Raw genomic sequence first — 17,884 nt, 5'->3', positions numbered from 1 at the left:
GGTCATGATCTCACAGTTTGTGTGTTCAAGCCCCGCGACGGGCTCTGTGCTGACAGCTAGCTCAGAGCCTGGAGCCTGTTTCGGATTCTGTGCCTCCCTCTCTCTGTGAACCTCCCCTGCTCACGCTCTCTCTCTCCCTCTCTCTCTCTCTCTCTCTCTCAGAAATAAATAAAAACATTTAAAAAAAGATTTTACATTAGACATGGGATCCAAAAACATTTCTAACTTACCATTTGAGTTGCATATTTCATAATAACCAACTACCTAGTCAAAAATTGATTAGGTAGCAAATTTTAAGATGTTCCATGACTAAATTTTCCATAGGTATTTAATATTTTCTGCCTGAGTATATTTGACAATGTTAATTCAATCAGTTACCTCTGAGAGAGACGCATCGACCTTGGAAGAAATTTTCAAATCTAGCCATGGCTGGTAGTTTTCAAGTAGTAAGGAAGGCCTAAAGAAAATCATACAATTAAACTGCTTGAAATCCAAAAGGTAACTGGAAGGATCAACAGATAAAAAAATGTTTAACTTACCTATGTCGTTTACATTTCACTTTACCACAAACAGCACAGCTACGACCTTGAGGAAATAATTCTTGAAGTCCTAACTGCTAAAAAGGGAAATGAGGAAGGGGAGAGATTTGTCTTTACTTTACACATAATCTTTACTAAAGAGAATCAACTTTTCAAAAGCTTATTAATCAACGTATAAATTCAGCAAATTTTTAAAAAAATTATCACTTGTCTGCTCTAACACTGAAATCATTCTTTGTAATAAACACTGCTGGCTGAACTAAACTGCCAAAGAAAAAAGAAAAAATACCTGATTAAATACATTATAATACCTAAGCCAAATTTCCAAGCTTAAAATTAAGGTCAGTTGTCATGTTCGCTTATTAAAAAAAGAAAAATCGATCTATATTTGAAAATGATATTCTACTGAAAAAAAGTAAGCAAAAACTATTTTCTATTTCTCTACAACCTTAACTCCAATTAGGAGAAAGAGAAGAATTTTTCTGACCAAATATGGGACATCACTGGGGGCGCCTGGGAGGTTCCATCGGTTAGGCATCCCATTCTTGCTTTCGGCTCAGGTCATGATCTCACGGTCCAGGGATCAAGCCTCATGTCTAGTTCTGCACCAAGCATGGGAGCCTGCTTGGGATTCTCTTTCTGCCCCTACCCTGCTCGTGCACACATGTGCACATGCTGTCTCTTTCTCTCAAAATAAATATTCAAATATGAGGCATTCCTTTCCTGTGGTTTTTTTTTTTTTTTGAGTAGAAATATCAACAAATCTAAAAAGAGAGACTGAATCAACTTGAATTATTAAGCAAGACTTCAAGATATGTACACATTAATGACTTTGCCTACTCAACATAGATTTAGCACACTACCACCCTAAGGAAATTTCAGACATACAAATTATTTTGGTTAAGCAAACTTTCTAATTATTTCTGTCTCTTTTTATGGAGCAAATAAAACATTTAAGAAACTAACAGGGTGAGATCATTTAATTCAGAGTTCCCTAATTATGTCTATGCCTCATAATCACCTGAAAAGCCTTTAACAAATACTGATTACAAGGCCCTAACCAACAACTATCATCAAAATCTGGTGAGAAGGCCTAGGAATCTCTATTTTAAAGATTCCTCAGGTGATTCTATTGTAAAACCAACTTTGGGAACCTCTGTCTTAAATTATTGTTTTCATAGTTAATATGCAGTTAGAGAACACTCTAAAATTATGGATCTAGGGGCACATGGCTGGCTCAGTTGGTTAAGCATCCAACTTCAACTCAGGTCATGATCTCACACTCGTTGAGTTCATGAACTGTGCTGACAGCTCAGAGCCTGAAGCCTGCTTCAGATTCTGTATCTCCCTCTCCCTCTGCCCCTCCCCTGCTCACACTCTGTCTCTTGCTCTCTCAAAAACAAATAAATATTAAAAAATAAAATATAATAAAATTATGGATCTCAACTTTTTGAGAATTTTATATTTTCTTTTTATAGCTCCCTATAGAACTATATACCTTCAAAAATATACACATACATAAGTTTCATTTTGAATATGTTCTCATGTCTTCCACTAGTAAATAATAGCAGATGGATTTTTTCAATCACTGCTTTAATATGCTTTCAGTAAAAATACCAAACAAAACAGATAATACATACTGACTCTTTTAAAAATAAGAACACATAAATTTTACCTTGGGTTTGTATTTTATGGTGAAAAATATATTTGGTAAGAGAGAATCTGGTCCCAATGAGCAATAGAAGGTAACAACTCCAGCAACAAATGACCAGAAGATCATTAAAACATGAAGATACCTTAGAAATAAATGAAAATAATTATTACGACCAAACAAAAGTATAAAATTTAAGTTATAGGAATCAATGAAGGATCATTGATTCAGTAAGTAGTTATTAAGCACCTACCGTATTAGACTGATGACCTATCTCCAATCATGTCTGTGATATGTTTATTTAACTATAAGTATAGAGCATAGAATGCATGCTATCAAATATACATTTCATTTAAAGTATAAGAAAGAATAAATTTTCAATATTTCATAATTTTATACCTAGGTTGTTATGTCTGACTAGCCTATATTTTTCCAAAATACCTTTCAATAATATTGGTAGTATCCATACTCCATCAAAATTCTAATTTTTTTTCATTAAATCAGAAAAAGCTTTACTGACTACCTATTATTTTGTGCTACTGAGTACTAGGCTCTAGCACTGCCATGATCTTTATATGCATGGAAAACATAGTCTAGTAGATGTAACAGGTAAATAAATGAGCACAATACAGTGTGACCATGTGTTCTATATTATGAAAGAGAGAACATACATGATATGGGAACACCTCAGGCAGAATATATAACCCAAATTTAAAAGGACAGACAAGTTTTTTTCAAAGAAAGCAGTATCTACAGAAAAGCTTAAAAGCATAGCAGAAACCCAACAGAAAAGAATAGGGTAGAGAAATGAGGGACTTAGAAAGAGGCAGGGGAATTCAAACCTGGGAAAACTACATGAACTAAGATTTGAGCACAGCTCCAAGGAGGAAGTGGCTTTTAGATGAATCTTAAAAAACAAAAACAAAAAAACGAAACAGGGGTGCCTGGGCAGCTATCAGTTAAGAGTCCCACTTTGGCTCAGGTCATGATTTCATGGTTCATGAGTTCAAGTCCCACATCAGGTTTGCTGCTGTCAGCAGAGTCCACTTTGGATCCTCCGTTCCCCTCTCTCTCTCTCTGCCCCTCCCCTGCTCATGCTCTCTCTGTCTCAAAAATAAACAAACATTAAAAACAAACAAAAAAAAAGAAGCAGAAGCCAGATGATATGGAGTCATAAAATAAGTCATCTTAATATGTCTCAATACAGGCAGTCCTCATATTATACAGTCCTGATATGCACAAATTTTCGTTAGCACAATTTTGTGAAACACCAGTCCCCCAACAACACAGTTCAAATTCCAATTTCCACATTGTATCTATTAACTGATAACTGTATTAAGTACAAACTTTGGTGCTAGTTCTTCAGTCCACACATCACTATGTAATGAGAGGAGAATGAAGCTAGTCCACAGAAAGAGAAAAAGGGAAGTGAAGAAATTATTGGTTGCATTTTAAATCCTGGTTTTACGTGTCTCTGAGGCCTAGCTACACGCTAGTTCTTTCTGTACTTACAAAACCTCCCAATGATTCCACTCTTTGCCGAACCTAGGGTGAGTTTAGTTTCTCTCATCTACCACAAGTAATACCTAGGAGACAATGAAGAGTTTTAAGAAGATTTTAGAAATTTTTGGGGCACCTGGGTGGCTCACTCGGTTAAGCATCCGACTTCGGCTCAGGTCATAGGGGTGATCTCATGGTTCATGAGTTCAAGCCCCGTTTCGGGCTCTGTGCTGACGGCTCAGAGCCTGGAGCCTGCTTTGAATTCTGTGTCTCCCTCTCTCTCTGACCCCACTTGTGCTTTGCCTCTCTCTGTCTCTCAAAAATAAATAAATGTAAAAAAAAAAAAAGACTTTAGGAATTTTTAAAAGTTTTATGAAGGACAGTACTATCACTAGATTGTATAATCAAAATACCACCCTGGCTGCAATACAGAGATAGCCGCCTAAACTGGAAACATGCAGGCTAATTAGAAAGCTGCAGTAGTCTATGGGAGTAAGAGGAAAGCCTATACAGAGATAAAAAGCTGATTGTTCTGCAACACCTAAAAGGAAGAATTAAGAGGACTGAGTTGTTGATTATGTGAGCTGAAGAGACTGGTAAAAAATCAGTTCTTTTTGGACATATTAAATTTCAAGTATCTTCAAATATGGTAAGCAGAAATGCTTCATGAGCAGTTAAATATTGGGTAGTTTATATCTCTGCAGAGAATATGGGCTAAGGAAAAGATTTTGGGGATTATCACATAAAGGTCACTGAAGTCCTGAGAATAAATAAAATGACCAAGGGAAAAGCTACAGAATGAAAAAAAGAAGAGAGACATTTAAGAAATAAATAGAGCCAGAGAAATTTATAAAGGAATCTAGTAATTAGAAGAGCTGAGAAGAAAACCAAGGATCAAGTAATAAAAGCTGTCAAGGTAAAAATCAATCAATCAATCAACAGTGACAATGTAGTTAACATGATCAAATATTCGTAAAATTAAGTGTTTTAGCAACAAAAAAGGCAATGATGAACTGGTAAAAGCAATCTTAATAGAATGGCAAAGGACCACAGTGGACTATAGAGTGAAATAGAAGTAAAAAAGTAAAATTGGTAAATACGGATAATTCTCTTTCTAAAGGAATGATGGGTTAAGGTGGTGGCTGGAGGGAGATAATGAGTGAAAGAAAATGTTTAGTAAAACCTAATCATATTTAAATGTTGACAGGACAGAAGGAGATAAGAGAAAAAGAAGAAGGAGAGAAGAGCTAATTGAATAACATCCTAGAGAAGACAGCAGTAGTTGTGATTGAGCCTAAATAGAAGAAATACTTATAAGAGGGGAAGATATCTTTTCCCAAATACCAGAAAGAACAGATGGATGGGAATGCAGTTAAACCTGTTGATTCAGCAGTGAGGATTAAAAGCAGTAAGGTGGCCTCCAAGTGAAATAAGAGATGCTCAGAGAAAAAGTCAAAGGTTGTAAGATAAGAGGTTCTGGCAGATTGGGGAAATTCTGAAATAGCTGTTCAGGAAAAGTAAAAGACAAGGGTGTTCTGAGGAACTGCTGGACAGTACTGAAGCTGAAGAGTTAAATTTACAGATTTGGGACTTTCTCCAGCAGCATTCAGTATCCAAAATATAAACACTAAAAAAGCAAGCGGCATCACTGATCCAAGCTTTTAATTTTATCAAGCGAGTACACAGAAAGGAGTTAAGGATTTTGGCAAGACAGTTGTTAAAGTGATGGACCATGGATTCTAAACCAGACCAACTCTAAACTGCATAGGAAAGTGACAACAGGAGTGAAATAACAGGAAGAAAGCAAAGGAATCAGGGTGCTGAGAAGTCAAGGAGCAGGTACAATGTGCCTGATTGAATGCAAGAAGTAGACAATGGTCAGCAAGAAGGATACTTGCTTTCTAAGATTTCAGAGGTAGAGCTCTTTCTGGTGATAACAAGGCCACTGTATGTTAATCCAAATGGAAGGCTGAAGAGGAGTCACCTCAAGATAGACTATTTGATTGGTTATTCACACAAGCACTGAAGTCACCTAGAATGCTGGTAAGATTTGAAATGGAGAGAAAGTCTACAAGCCACAAATCAAAGTCATCTATAAACGAACACAAATGACCTGGAGATTGAAATCAATCAGAAAACAGACAAATGGCATATGTTTCAGAGGAGTAAGAGACTTCTGCTTCCTTGTAAGAATGACTGGTACCAGACTTGCCTTCCCACCATAAACAACTACAAAATAGGACAAAACATATGCAGTAACTTTTTCCAGGCACTAGACAACAGGTAGTACAGAACTGTAATCTGACTGTAATCAAGCACACCAGTGAGTTCCACATCCATCCCAGTTCTCTGACTGGGGACAATGTCCCCAATACAGTATGGAATAGAAAGGATTACAGAAGACCTGGGAGCTCAGAATTGAGAAATATACAGCACCAAGTCGTAAGAAGTGAAGATGGACGATTAGAGGTGCTTACCTATTAATAGACAGTGACCAAGTATATCTAAAAGTTCTGAAACAGAGGCTGAGCCACCAAACCAAATGAATTGCTTGGTCTTAATGTTGGCGGCAGAACAAAATAAAAACCCTTTAAACCTGTATGGTCCCTTTCAGTCTGGCCCCAGTTCACCTTTCTACTCTTATTGCTTCCAATTCCTTTCTTTTTTTTTTTTTTTTAAGATTTATTGGGTGGGGGGGAAGAGAGAAGAGAGAGAGAGTTTGTGTAGGTCAATGAGCAGGGGAGGGGCAGAGAGAGAAGGAGACAGAGGACTCAAAGTGGGCTCTGTGCTGACAGTGGAGACCCCAATGAGGGGCTCAAATTCATGAACTGTGAGATCATGACCTGAGCTGAAGTCGGATGCTTAACCAACTGAGCCACCCAGGTGCCCCTCCTTTTTTTTTTTTTTTTTAAGTAATCTCTACACCCAACATGTGGCTTGAACTCACAGCTCTGAGATCAAGACACATGCTCTACTGACTTAAGCCAGACAGGCACCCCTCTTCCCATTCTTTTATCCAAAGCTTCATTCACTCTAACCAAAATAGCATACTTGACATCAAGCCTAAAAAAAAAAAAAACAACCTTATCTTGGAAACTAACCCAAATTATACAAGTTTCTAAATTTCTAATTTTTTTTAATGTTTATTTATTTTTGAGAGAAAGACAGAGAGACAGAGTGTGAGCAGGGGAGGGGCAAAGAGGCAGGGAGACAGGGATCCAAAGCAGGCTCCAGGCTCTGAGCTGTCAGGATAGACAGAGCCCAATGTAGGGCTCGAACTCATGAACTGTGAGATCATGACCTGAGCCAAAGTCAGATGCTTAACGAACTGAGCCACCCAGGCACTCCATAGAGGTATTTCAAAGAGGAAATTATGAAATTCTTGTCCATAGCTGCTTACCAAAAATCATTTTCACCTAGAAAGTCATGACTCAGAATTCAGAATTTTTAGGATTTTTGAACAATTATATAGTACATATTTCATATATAACTTAACACTTCAAATGAGATCTAATGCAATACTCCATAATTAGATACTAATATTTCTACAGCAAAATATATGAACTATAAGAAATAAGTCAGAAATAAATACTATAAATAGTCTCATGTCTGTTCAGGTCAGGTTTTGTTATCATATAGAACTGGTGTCAAACTTAGGGGAAAAGTTACTTCTTCAGAGCTTTCTGATTCCAGAATTACACATTAGGAATTATAGACCTGTACTTAGACTGAAAGACAATGAATGGACTATAACTATAGCAAGCAAAAACTAAGGTATTTTAGAAAAAGTATATATCTTTATTTTTATTTTTTTGAGAGAGAGAAAGAAAGAGAGAGTATAAGCAGGGGAGAAACGGAGAGAGAGGAAGACAGAGGATTCCAAGCAGGCTCCGTGCTGACAGCAGCAGTTCAGGCGCTCGAACTCAACAAACTACAAGATCATGACCTGAGCTGAAGTCAGACGCTCAACCAACTGAGCCACCCAGGTGTCCCCAAAATCTGTATCTTTAAATGCATTATCCCTGTGGTTCTCAACAGAGTGTTTTGTCTCCCAGGGGACATCTGTCAGTATATGTGTCACAACTGTGTGGAGAGGGGAAAGGAAAGTGCACTATTAACATCAAATGGCTAGAGGCCAACACTGCTGCTAAATCCTACAATGCACATGCCAGCCCCCCAACAACAAAAAATCATCTAACCCAAATTATCAAAAGTGCACAGGTTGAGGAATCCTGCATTAATCAGAGACAAATGCCAAAACCAACAAGCTAAACACTTAGAAAGTTGGGGAAAAATCAGGATCCAAACACATAAAAAGGAAGAAAACAATAAAGAGAAGAACAGAAGTCAATAAAGCAGACAACAATGAGAAAAATGACAAAATATAAGCTAGTTTTTTTGAAACAATAATAAAGTAAGTAAATCTCTAAATGGATACTAGTGGAGATTACTAGGGCACCAATTATTACTTTAAATATTGATAATTAGGGGTTCCTGGGTGGCTCAGCTGGTTAAGTGTCTGACTTCAGCTCAGGTCATGATCTCACAGTTACTGAGTTCAGGTCCCACTTCAAGCTATGGAATGACAGCTCAGAGCCTGGAGCCTGCTTCAGAATTTGTGTGTGTCGGGGCACCTGGGTGGCTCAGTCAGTTGGGTGTCTGACTTTGGCTCAGGTCATGATCAACTCACAGTTTGTGGGTTCCAGCCCCGCGCTGGGCTCTGTGCTGACAGCTAGCTCACAGCCTGGACGCTGTTTCAGATTCTGTCTCCCTCTCTCTCTCTGACCCTCTCCTGCTCATGCTGTCTTTCTCTCTCTCTCAGAAATAAATAAAACATTAAAAAAATTTTTTTTAATTTAAAAGAAAAGAATTTGTGTGTGTTGTCTTTTTCTCTCTGTCTGCCGCTCCCTTACTTGCTCGCTTCCTCGATCTCTCTCTCTCTCTAAAATAAATAAACATTAAAAAAGATTTTTAATTGACATAAAGCTAAAAGAGTAAATACTTATCCTACTTTTCCAATTTGAGCTGTACTAAATTGTAACTAATAAACCTAACAGATGAAGTAAAGCAATTCTAGAAGAAAAAATAAGAAAAAGAATAATTCAAATTTTAAAATATACATGGAATAAAAAATATGAGAATATCATCATGTTGCAACCTATAGTGAAGTAACTCATTCAGGGACTAAATGGTAAAAACCAAAGAGAAGGTTTGTTGGGCTAAGTATTAGCTGTCACTACCCAAATCCACAAAAAGTGAGGCAACTCCATCTGATGTGGAATTATCCTCTCATGTGACATGAGATGTACACAGCATCATCAAAGTATTCTTGCACACACACATACACAAAAATCTAAATCTGATTGAACTTATAACACCTTGTCTACAAAACAAAACAAAAACAAACAAAAAACCCAAGACACCATGAGAAAATTATTAGCAAAAGTGAAAAAATGACAGTTTCTTCAACATGTCAATGGAGGGAAAAGCAGGCAATGAGGAGTGTCCTAGTTCTGGGTTAACAAACTATGGCATGTGGGCCAAATGCCACCCACCTTAGCTCTCAAGCTAAGAGAAGTTTTTACATTTTTTAAAGGTTCTAAAAAAATGAATATGGGACAAAGACCTGATGCAGCCCAAAAGCCTAAAATGTTTACTATCTGACACTTTTCCTTCTCTTCCCATATGTTCCCATTGTTTTGTTTCTTAAATTCCACATTTAAATGAAATCATATGATATTCAGCTGATAGCCAGCTCAGAGCCTGGAGCCTGTTTCAGATTCTGTGTCTTCCTCTCTCTCTGACCTTCCCCTCCTCACAGTCACTCTCTCTCTCAGAAATAAACATTAAAAAAAAAATTAATAAAATTTTTAAAAAATGTAATAGAGAACTATAAATGAAGTAAAAGGACAACCTATGAAATGCAAAAAAATATTTGCAAACCATATATCTGATAAGACATTAATATCTAAAATATATAAAGAATTCAGGGGCACCTGAGTGGCTCCGCTGGTTGAGCGGCCAACTTCAGCTCAGGTCATGATCTCACAAGTTGTGGGTTCAAGTTCCGTATCGGGCTCTATGCTGACAGCTTAGACTGGAGCCTGCTTCAGATTCTGTGTCTCTCCCTCTCTCTCTGCACCTCCCCCACTCACACTCCAGGTCTCTCTCTCAAAAAAGTAAATAAACACCAAAAAAATAAAATAATTCATACAACTCAAGAACAACAAATAACCCAATTTAAAACGTGCAGAGGACCTGCTGCATGTCAAAACTCTGTAGAAATGACACATCCAATAAAGTGATGCTAGCTCAGTTCTTCAAGATGATTGTCAGTGTTTACAACCTTGATAAGGTGTCGATTTTATACAAGAAATGGCTAAGAGCTCTTCCTCCTAACTTCTTTACCAAAATATGGCCTTAGATGGTTTTCAACTGTTATGTATTTTCCCTCCGATGTAGAACATGACAACTTGAAAGGTCTTTTCTGGCATCAACAGGCAAAACCACTAAATATGGAAAACTTGACTCTTTATCAGCAATGTTGTCAGAGAAAGATCTTAATCAAAAGGAGGGAAATACGAAACTGAATAAAGAAAACACCAATTCATATGGAGCTAGAAGGTCAAAAGGGATCTCTCATACCCTACCACTCATCATTAATTTCAGACCCCAACATGAAGATATGTACCTTGCCATCAGGAAGAAGCTTACCTTACTATTCCAACAAGGGGAAGAAATTTTGTGTATACAGCAACAAGCCCAGCCAATGAGAATATACCACAACTCTATTCAGTGCAATCTCAATCAAAATAACCCCAGAATTCTTCACAGAGCTAGAACAAACAATTCTAAAATTTGTACAGAACCAGAAAAGACCCCAAATAGCCAAGGTAGTATTAAAAAAGAAAAGTTAGAGGCATCACAATTCCAGACTTCAAGTTGTATTACAAAGCTGTAATCATCAAGACAGCATGGCACTGGCACAAAAACAGATCAATGGAACAGAATAGAGAACCCAGAAACGGACCCACAAGTTTATGGCCAACTCATCTTTGACAAAGCAGGTAAGAATATCCATTGGAAAAAAGACCATCTCTTCAACAAATGGTGTTGGGAAAACTGGACAGCAACATGCTGAAGAATGAACCTGGACCACCTTCTTACACCACACACAAAAATAAACTCAAAATGGATGAAAGATCTAAAATATAAGACAAGAAACCATCAAATCCTAGAGGAGAAAACAGGCAATAACCTCTTTGACTTCAGCTGTAAGAACTTCTTACTAGACATGTCTCCAGAGGCAAGAGAAACAAAAGCAATAATGAACTATTGGGACCTCATCAAGATAAAAAGCTTTTGCACAGCAAAGGAAACAATCAACAAAACTAAAAGGCAACCTACAGAATGGGAGAAGATACTTGCAAATGACATATCAGACAAAAGGTTAGAATCCAAAATCTATAGAGAACTTGTCAAACTCTACATCCAAAACACCAAATAATCCTGTGAAGAAATGGGCAAAAGACATCAACAGACACTTTTCCATAGAAGACATCCAAATGGCTAACAGACACATGAAAAAATGCTTGACATCACTCGTCATCAGGGAAATACAAACCAAAACCACAGTGAGACACCATCTCACACCTGTCAGAATGGCTACAATACTCAGGCAACAATATATGTTGGCAGAAAAAGAGGAATCCTTTTGCATTGCTGGTGGGAATGCAAACTGGTGCAGCCACTCTAGAAAATAGTGTGGAGGTTCCTTAAAAATTTAAAACCACTTTAAAAACCATTCAAACACTAAAAAACATTAAAAATACAAAACTTATGATTCAAAGGGGCACATCCACCCCAATGTTTATAGCAACACTATCAACAATAGCCAAATTATGGAAAGAGCCCAAATGTCCATTGAATTATGATTGGATAAAGAAGATGTGGTATGTACACACACACACAGGAATATTACACAATGATCAAAAAGAATAAAATCTTGCTATTTGCAACAATGTGGATTGAACTACAGTGTATTATGCTAAGCGAACGAAGTCAAAGATAAATATCATATGATTTCACTTAAATGTGGAATTTAAGAAACAAAGCAATGGGAACATATGGGAAAGAGAAGGAAAAATAAGATAAAGAGAGGGAGGTAAACTATAAGAGACTCAAACACAGAGAACAAACTAAGGGTTGCTAGAAAGGTGTTGGGAGTGGGGGAAATGGGCTAACAGGTGATGGTCATTAAGCAGGGCACCTGTTGAGATGAGCACTGGGTGTTATATTTAAGTTATGAGATACTAAATTCTACTCCTAAAATCATTATTACACATGCTAACTAACTTGGATTAATTAAAATTTAAAAATCTTAAAAATAATAAAAAACATTTGTATATTTTTTTTAATGTTTTATTTATTTCTGAGAGAGAGAGAGAGAGTGCGCGAGCATGAGCAGGGGATGGCCAGAGACAGAGGGACACACAGAATCTGAAACAGGCTCCAGGCTCTGAGCTGTCAGCACAGGGCCCGACGGAGGGCCAGAACCCACAAACTAGGAGATCATGACCTGAGCCGAAGCCGGACGCTTAACCGACTGAGCCACTCAGGCGCCCCTGTATATTTTTTCAAAAGAAAGAATGTACCACAACTCAAGCAATGAGAAACTATCTTCACCTGCAGTCTCCCTTTCTTCCAACGGACTTTTATTAAAAGCCCCTCCCATCTTCCTCCTTTTCTCTATTAAGTAACGTTCTTCTTTGATTTTTCAGGCTTCTCTTTGGTTTCCCATAGCAATTGCAATTGTTCTGTTATTCCTGAATAAATCCATTTTGCTTGTAAAGATAATAATAATAATAATAATAATAATAATAATAATGCAAGAGGACCTAAATAGACATTTCCAAATTAGTTATAAGAAATACCAACAGGTACATGAAAAACTTCTCAACATCACTACTCATCAGGGAAATGCAAATTAAATCCACAATGAGAAATCACCTCACATCTGTTAGAATGGCATAATCAAAAAGACAAGAGATAAGAAATGTTAGTGAGAATGTGGAGAAAAGGCAACAAGGGTTCTGTGTACTGTTGGTGGGAATGTAAATTGATACAGCCACTATGAAAAAGTTTGGAGGATTTTCAAAAAATTAATAGAACTATTTTATAATTCAGCAATTCCACTTCTGAGAATACACTCAAAGGAAACAAAAACACTAACCCAAAAAGATATCTGCACCTGTATGTTCACAGTAAAATTATTTATACCAACCAAGATATGGAAACAACCTAACTGCCCATCAAAGAATGAATAGACAGGGGCACCTGGGTGGCCCAGTCAGTTAAGCGTCCGACTTTGGCTCAGGTCATGATCTCACGGTTCGTGGGTTCGAGCCCCACGTCAGGCTCTGTGCTGACAGCTAGCTCAGAGCCTGGAGCCTGTTTCAGATTCTGTGTCTCCCTCTCTCTCTGACCCTCCCCTACTCGCACTGTCTCTGTCTCTCTCTCTCAGAAATAAATAAAACATTTAGAAAAAAAAAAGGAATGAATAGAAAAAGAAGCTGTGGCATATATACACAAAAAGAATATTATTCGACCATAAGAAATGAAGAAATCCTACCACTTGGGACAATATGGATGGACCTTAAAGGCATTATGCTAAGCGAAGTAAGTCAAACAGAGAAAGAAAAATAGTGTATGATCTCACTTACATCTAAGATCTTAAGGAATAAAAAACCATCATAAATAAGATAGGAGACTTGTGGCTACAAGAGGTGGAGCATAGGGGAGAGGAAACTGGAGGGAGCTGGTCATTAGGTACAAACTTTCAGGAATAAAATAAGTACTAGTGATGTAATGTATAACATGATGACTATAGCTAACAAACTACAATTAACTAAAACTACAATGACGTACTAGTATACATTCACTAAAATGACTAATTAAACCCACAACAACATCAGACAGAATAGTCAAATGTTTTGGCAGGACTGTAAATTACTATAACCACTTTGTAAAGTCATCTGGCAGTATCTACTTAAGTCAAACAAATTCATACACTATGACTAAGCATTTCCATTCATGAACATATGCTCAAAATAAGTAAGTCTATCAAAATAAATATATATATAAAAATATTCATACCATTATTCATAATGGCCAAAAACTATAAACAAGTCAAATGTCCTTCAATAGAAGAACGGATAAACAAACTGTGTTATATTCCCAGTGGAATACCGCACAATAACAAGAGACTTAAATACTTAAGTCTTAAGTATACACAACAGTATGAATAAATCTCAAAAAAAACAGAGAGAAAGAAACCAGATACAAGAGGACCACATAATTACATTTATATGAAATTCAAAAACAAGCAAAACTGATCCATGGTGACTGAGGTTACTCACAAAAGGTGTCTACTGGGGTGCTAGAATAAATGAGATAAAAAATAACTGCTAACATTTAATAAGAGTATGTTCTACATGCTAAGCATCAATTTAAACACTTTCCATGTATTAACCACTTAGTCATCAAAATAATCATATAATGTAAGTACTAGTAGTATCTCTACTTTACAGATAAGGGGACTGTGACAGATAAAAGTTAGGTCACTTATCCAGAGTCATATATATGATAAATGAAGGAGTCAGAATTAAATTCTTACAGTCAAGCTTAGTTTCAAAACTTTCACACACAACCATAAATTGCCTCAATAATTATAAAAAACCTTAATAGAATACCTGGGCCAAACAAAACACTCACAAGTGTTAGTTAGCTCTTACTCCTATTACCATTATTTTTACTAGCATTAACTTAAAATATTCCTTATTATAACACTTAAATACTCAATACTATGATTGGTAATTATATCTATGCTCCTACTTTTCCCTAACAATACCATAAAGGTGATACCACAAATAATTTGAAATATATAAAATGTTACACTATTACCCCCACAAATCACAATAGCTAAAAGTTATATCTATTTATCTTTCCACAGATAACATTCATAACATTAATTGTTATTGAAAGAAAAATTTATATACTAAATAACACTTTGAAAGATCTTCAAGGCTATAAGAGAAAAGGTTAATTTTGAAAGAGTATTATTCTAAGTTTTACTATACAGAGATAAAGCTCCAAATCTCCATACTAACCACTAAAGATTTTAAACTGAAAATTTCTTTTAAAGTTATTTCTAAAAACTGGTAAAATACCTGTGTAGAGATCACTTATTGAAGGTATGCATTAAGTATATCTTCTCATTTCTTCTAATTCCATCATTATGCCCCTGATATTTTTTAAATTTTACATACACACAATTTTTTTTTTTAATTTCTAAATAGACATGCCTAGCATTCCCCACCCCCAGAAGGGACCACATTTTCTTATGTAACAGTCTTCCAGAGATAGCCAAAGCCTACATAACATACATGTTTATATGTACATATGAATGTACACACATACTTTTTAAAAATGTTTAAGTTTAATTTTTATTTTGAGAGAGAGAGAGAGAGAGAGAGAGAGAGAGGCAGGGCAGAGCAGAGAGAATCCCAAGCAGGCTCTGCACCACATTAACAAAGAGCCCAACGTGGGGCTCCAACTCATGAACACTGAGATCAGGACCTGAGCAGAAACCAAGAGTCAGACGTCAACTGACTGAGCCATCCAGGTGCCCCATGAATGTACACACATATTTTAACGAAAATCACACAATACACTGGAAAAAAAGCACACTATATACACTGTCTTTAACATTCCAAAGGCTTTTTCCTGTTGAAAGGAGACCTAACCATTCTTTCATTTTATTTCCTTATTTATTTTTAAGTAAACTATACCCCAATGTAGGGCTTAAACTTAAGACTGAGATCAAGAGTCCCATGCTCTCTGGTATGAGCCAGCCTCCGCACCACAGGGTACCTAACCATGCTTTTGTAAAGGCAGTTCTATGTTTAAGATCACTTTTGCTGGTTTCAACAATAACAAAGGAAAATACCAAAAAAAACGTATGAAAAAACGATTGCACTCAAAAATCCAGCCCCTCAAGAGATAACATTTATGTGTTACACCTTTCTTTCTTTGACTAATACAAATAAAGATACAGAGTACAGATCAAATGGTATCCTGTGACTTCTTAACAAACATAGAACAAAAGATGCTATATAAGTAGGCAGCCTCAGAAATCTAGTTCAACCTGATCCTCCATGTCCTACTTTGGACACCTCAGCTGACCCATCTACTGAAGGAGACAGGTTAAGAATTCCTGGACAAAACTTAAAAATCACAAAAAGTTAACCTATCTTTCACATTCAAGCTGTTAATCTAGTTTAGAATACCTTCCAGATGACAGAAAGCAAGTACTTAATTCACTTCCACTCTGTTAAGGATTCTCCTTCCTCTATAATTCCTAAAATCAAACATCCTACTATTACAATCAAATCACATTTTCCAGTAAAATATCAATCGTTACATAAACCTAATATTACATAAACCCACAGCCCACTAAAAAGAAAGCAAAATGACTAGGGAAAAAATTTCAACTCCAACCGTCACAGGAAATGGTTACTTTAGAGCAAAATTAAATTACCAATTCCTGGTGAATGTTTTCCCATTCCTCTCCTTGGGGATCAACTACCCCAAAATAAAGAGTAAGGATGCTTTCATGTTCAAAAACATCAGAAAAAACATCATGTAGTGCTGTTGCTGACAAGTGTCTCAGACTTCTTTCCGCAAAGAGTAAATCTGGAAATAATTTGAAGTTCTCCTCTACTGCCTACTTCATCGCTACCATTTGTAGGAATAGCTAACTGAAAGAAATCAAACTTATTTCAGGGGCAGAACCTTCCGAGTTCAAAGTGTCAACTGAATTTGCCCATTTTAAACTTTCAGTCTTCCCTTTTCAAATATTCTAGAAATGTCAAGGCGGGTACTATTTTTACTTCCTGACTTTGATTCAACAAATCTTTACAATTATCCGTTTTCACCAACCACACTTTGAAGAAAGCTTCAGCTACAAGACTGGGGCGCGCGCGTGCTGCAGCTGCATGACTGTGTGTATGTGTGCACACCCAAGTACGCTCTTCGGCTGCAAGCTGTGTGCGCACGCGCGCGCCTCGGCTGTAAGACTATGTGTGCTTCGGCTGTAAGTCTGGGTGTGCGCGCGCTGTGGCTGTAAGGCTGCGTGCGCGACTGTGAGCGCTGCGGCTATGACACCGCGTGCGTGTGTGCATGCTTTGGTTTTAAGGCTGTGTGCGAGTTTGCGCGCAGCAGCTGTAAGATTGTGTGCGTGCGGTGTACGCGCAGGCGCGCGGTGAGAGCGAAGGGAGTCGGCCTCAAACTGCGGCTGCTAGAGGACCGAGAACCCTCTTCCGTCAGCTGACTGGACCGCCCCTGCAAGGTCTATAATTGGGACGTACATATAGATTTCATTCCTCTGAAAAACAGGGATGATGGAAGGCCAGGTTATAAGAAACAGGAAAAAAGTAGGTAAGAATCGGGGCCAGGTGTCTCAGAGGACCGGGCCTCAGGAAAGGGGGCACTTGAAGGCACCCCACCCCCGCTCGCACTTCCGGGCCCGGACGCTCCGCCCGGCTCCCCGAGGCCCCATGTCCCCAGACCTCGGAGCTGGCCGCAAGTCCCGCAGCTACGCACCCCGGGCGGTCTCCGCACAGTGAAACAACCCGGGCCTGCGCCCGCGGCTCACTGAGCAGCCGCCCGCCAGCTCCCCGCTGCGGCGTTACCTGTTGAGAAGTAGGGAGGCGACGCTGAGGCAGAGCAGCAGGAAGCAGAACAGCGGGTACTGGCGGCAGATCTCGCGTCCTACGTCCAGCCGCAGCCGCTGCTTCAGCTTCTCCCCCATCGTCCGCACCCAGGGCACCATCTCCGTTGGCATGGCTGAAGCTGTGCTACAGGGTGAGGCCGCGGTCGAGGCGACCCGCATCAACCTCCCGCGTCTCCGCCCCGCCGGCCTGGCGGCTACCCACACAGCCGCCGACCGGCGGACCGTCCGCCGGCTGCAATCGCCCAAAGCCCCGCCCAAGGCCCCGCCGCGCGTGCGCGTCCACCCCCACACCGCCCCCCCCCCCACCCCACGCACCACCCACAGCCGGGCAAAGGACTGCCGCACGACGTGCCCGAGGTCGTCACCCTTTGGACACCCAGTGCGTCCCGCAGCTCCTCCCTC

At 38.5% G+C, this 17,884-nt stretch overlaps 1 protein-coding gene across 7 annotated transcripts in view; it reads right to left on the bottom strand.

The window, feature by feature from the left end:
- Nucleotides 1-17,884, bottom strand: part of SNX14 (sorting nexin 14) — a 73,206-nt gene that overhangs the window by 55,109 nt on the left and 213 nt on the right. For 3 of the 7 annotated variants that reach the window (XM_039221597.1, XM_039221600.1, XM_039221599.1), the window contains exons 1-4: nucleotides 17,442-17,724; nucleotides 2,215-2,335; nucleotides 540-616; nucleotides 379-457 (exon numbers count right to left, since the gene is read on the bottom strand). In XM_039221597.1, the coding sequence (XP_039077528.1) occupies nucleotides 379-457; nucleotides 540-616; nucleotides 2,215-2,335; nucleotides 17,442-17,641 (477 nt within the window). In that variant the 5' untranslated portion in view covers nucleotides 17,642-17,724. Of the gene's footprint in view, nucleotides 1-378; nucleotides 458-539; nucleotides 617-2,214; nucleotides 2,336-17,441; nucleotides 17,725-17,884 lie in introns of those variants that run through there. The other 4 variants (XM_039221598.1, XM_039221601.1, XM_039221602.1 and 1 more) reach the window with 3 other exon arrangements.

Source organism: Hyaena hyaena, unplaced genomic scaffold (assembly GCF_003009895.1).
Source record: "Hyaena hyaena isolate Hyena2069 unplaced genomic scaffold, ASM300989v1 scaffold_995, whole genome shotgun sequence".
NCBI classification, from domain to species: Eukaryota; Metazoa; Chordata; class Mammalia; order Carnivora; family Hyaenidae; genus Hyaena; species Hyaena hyaena.
This window is presented reverse-complemented; position numbering and strand designations above follow the sequence as displayed.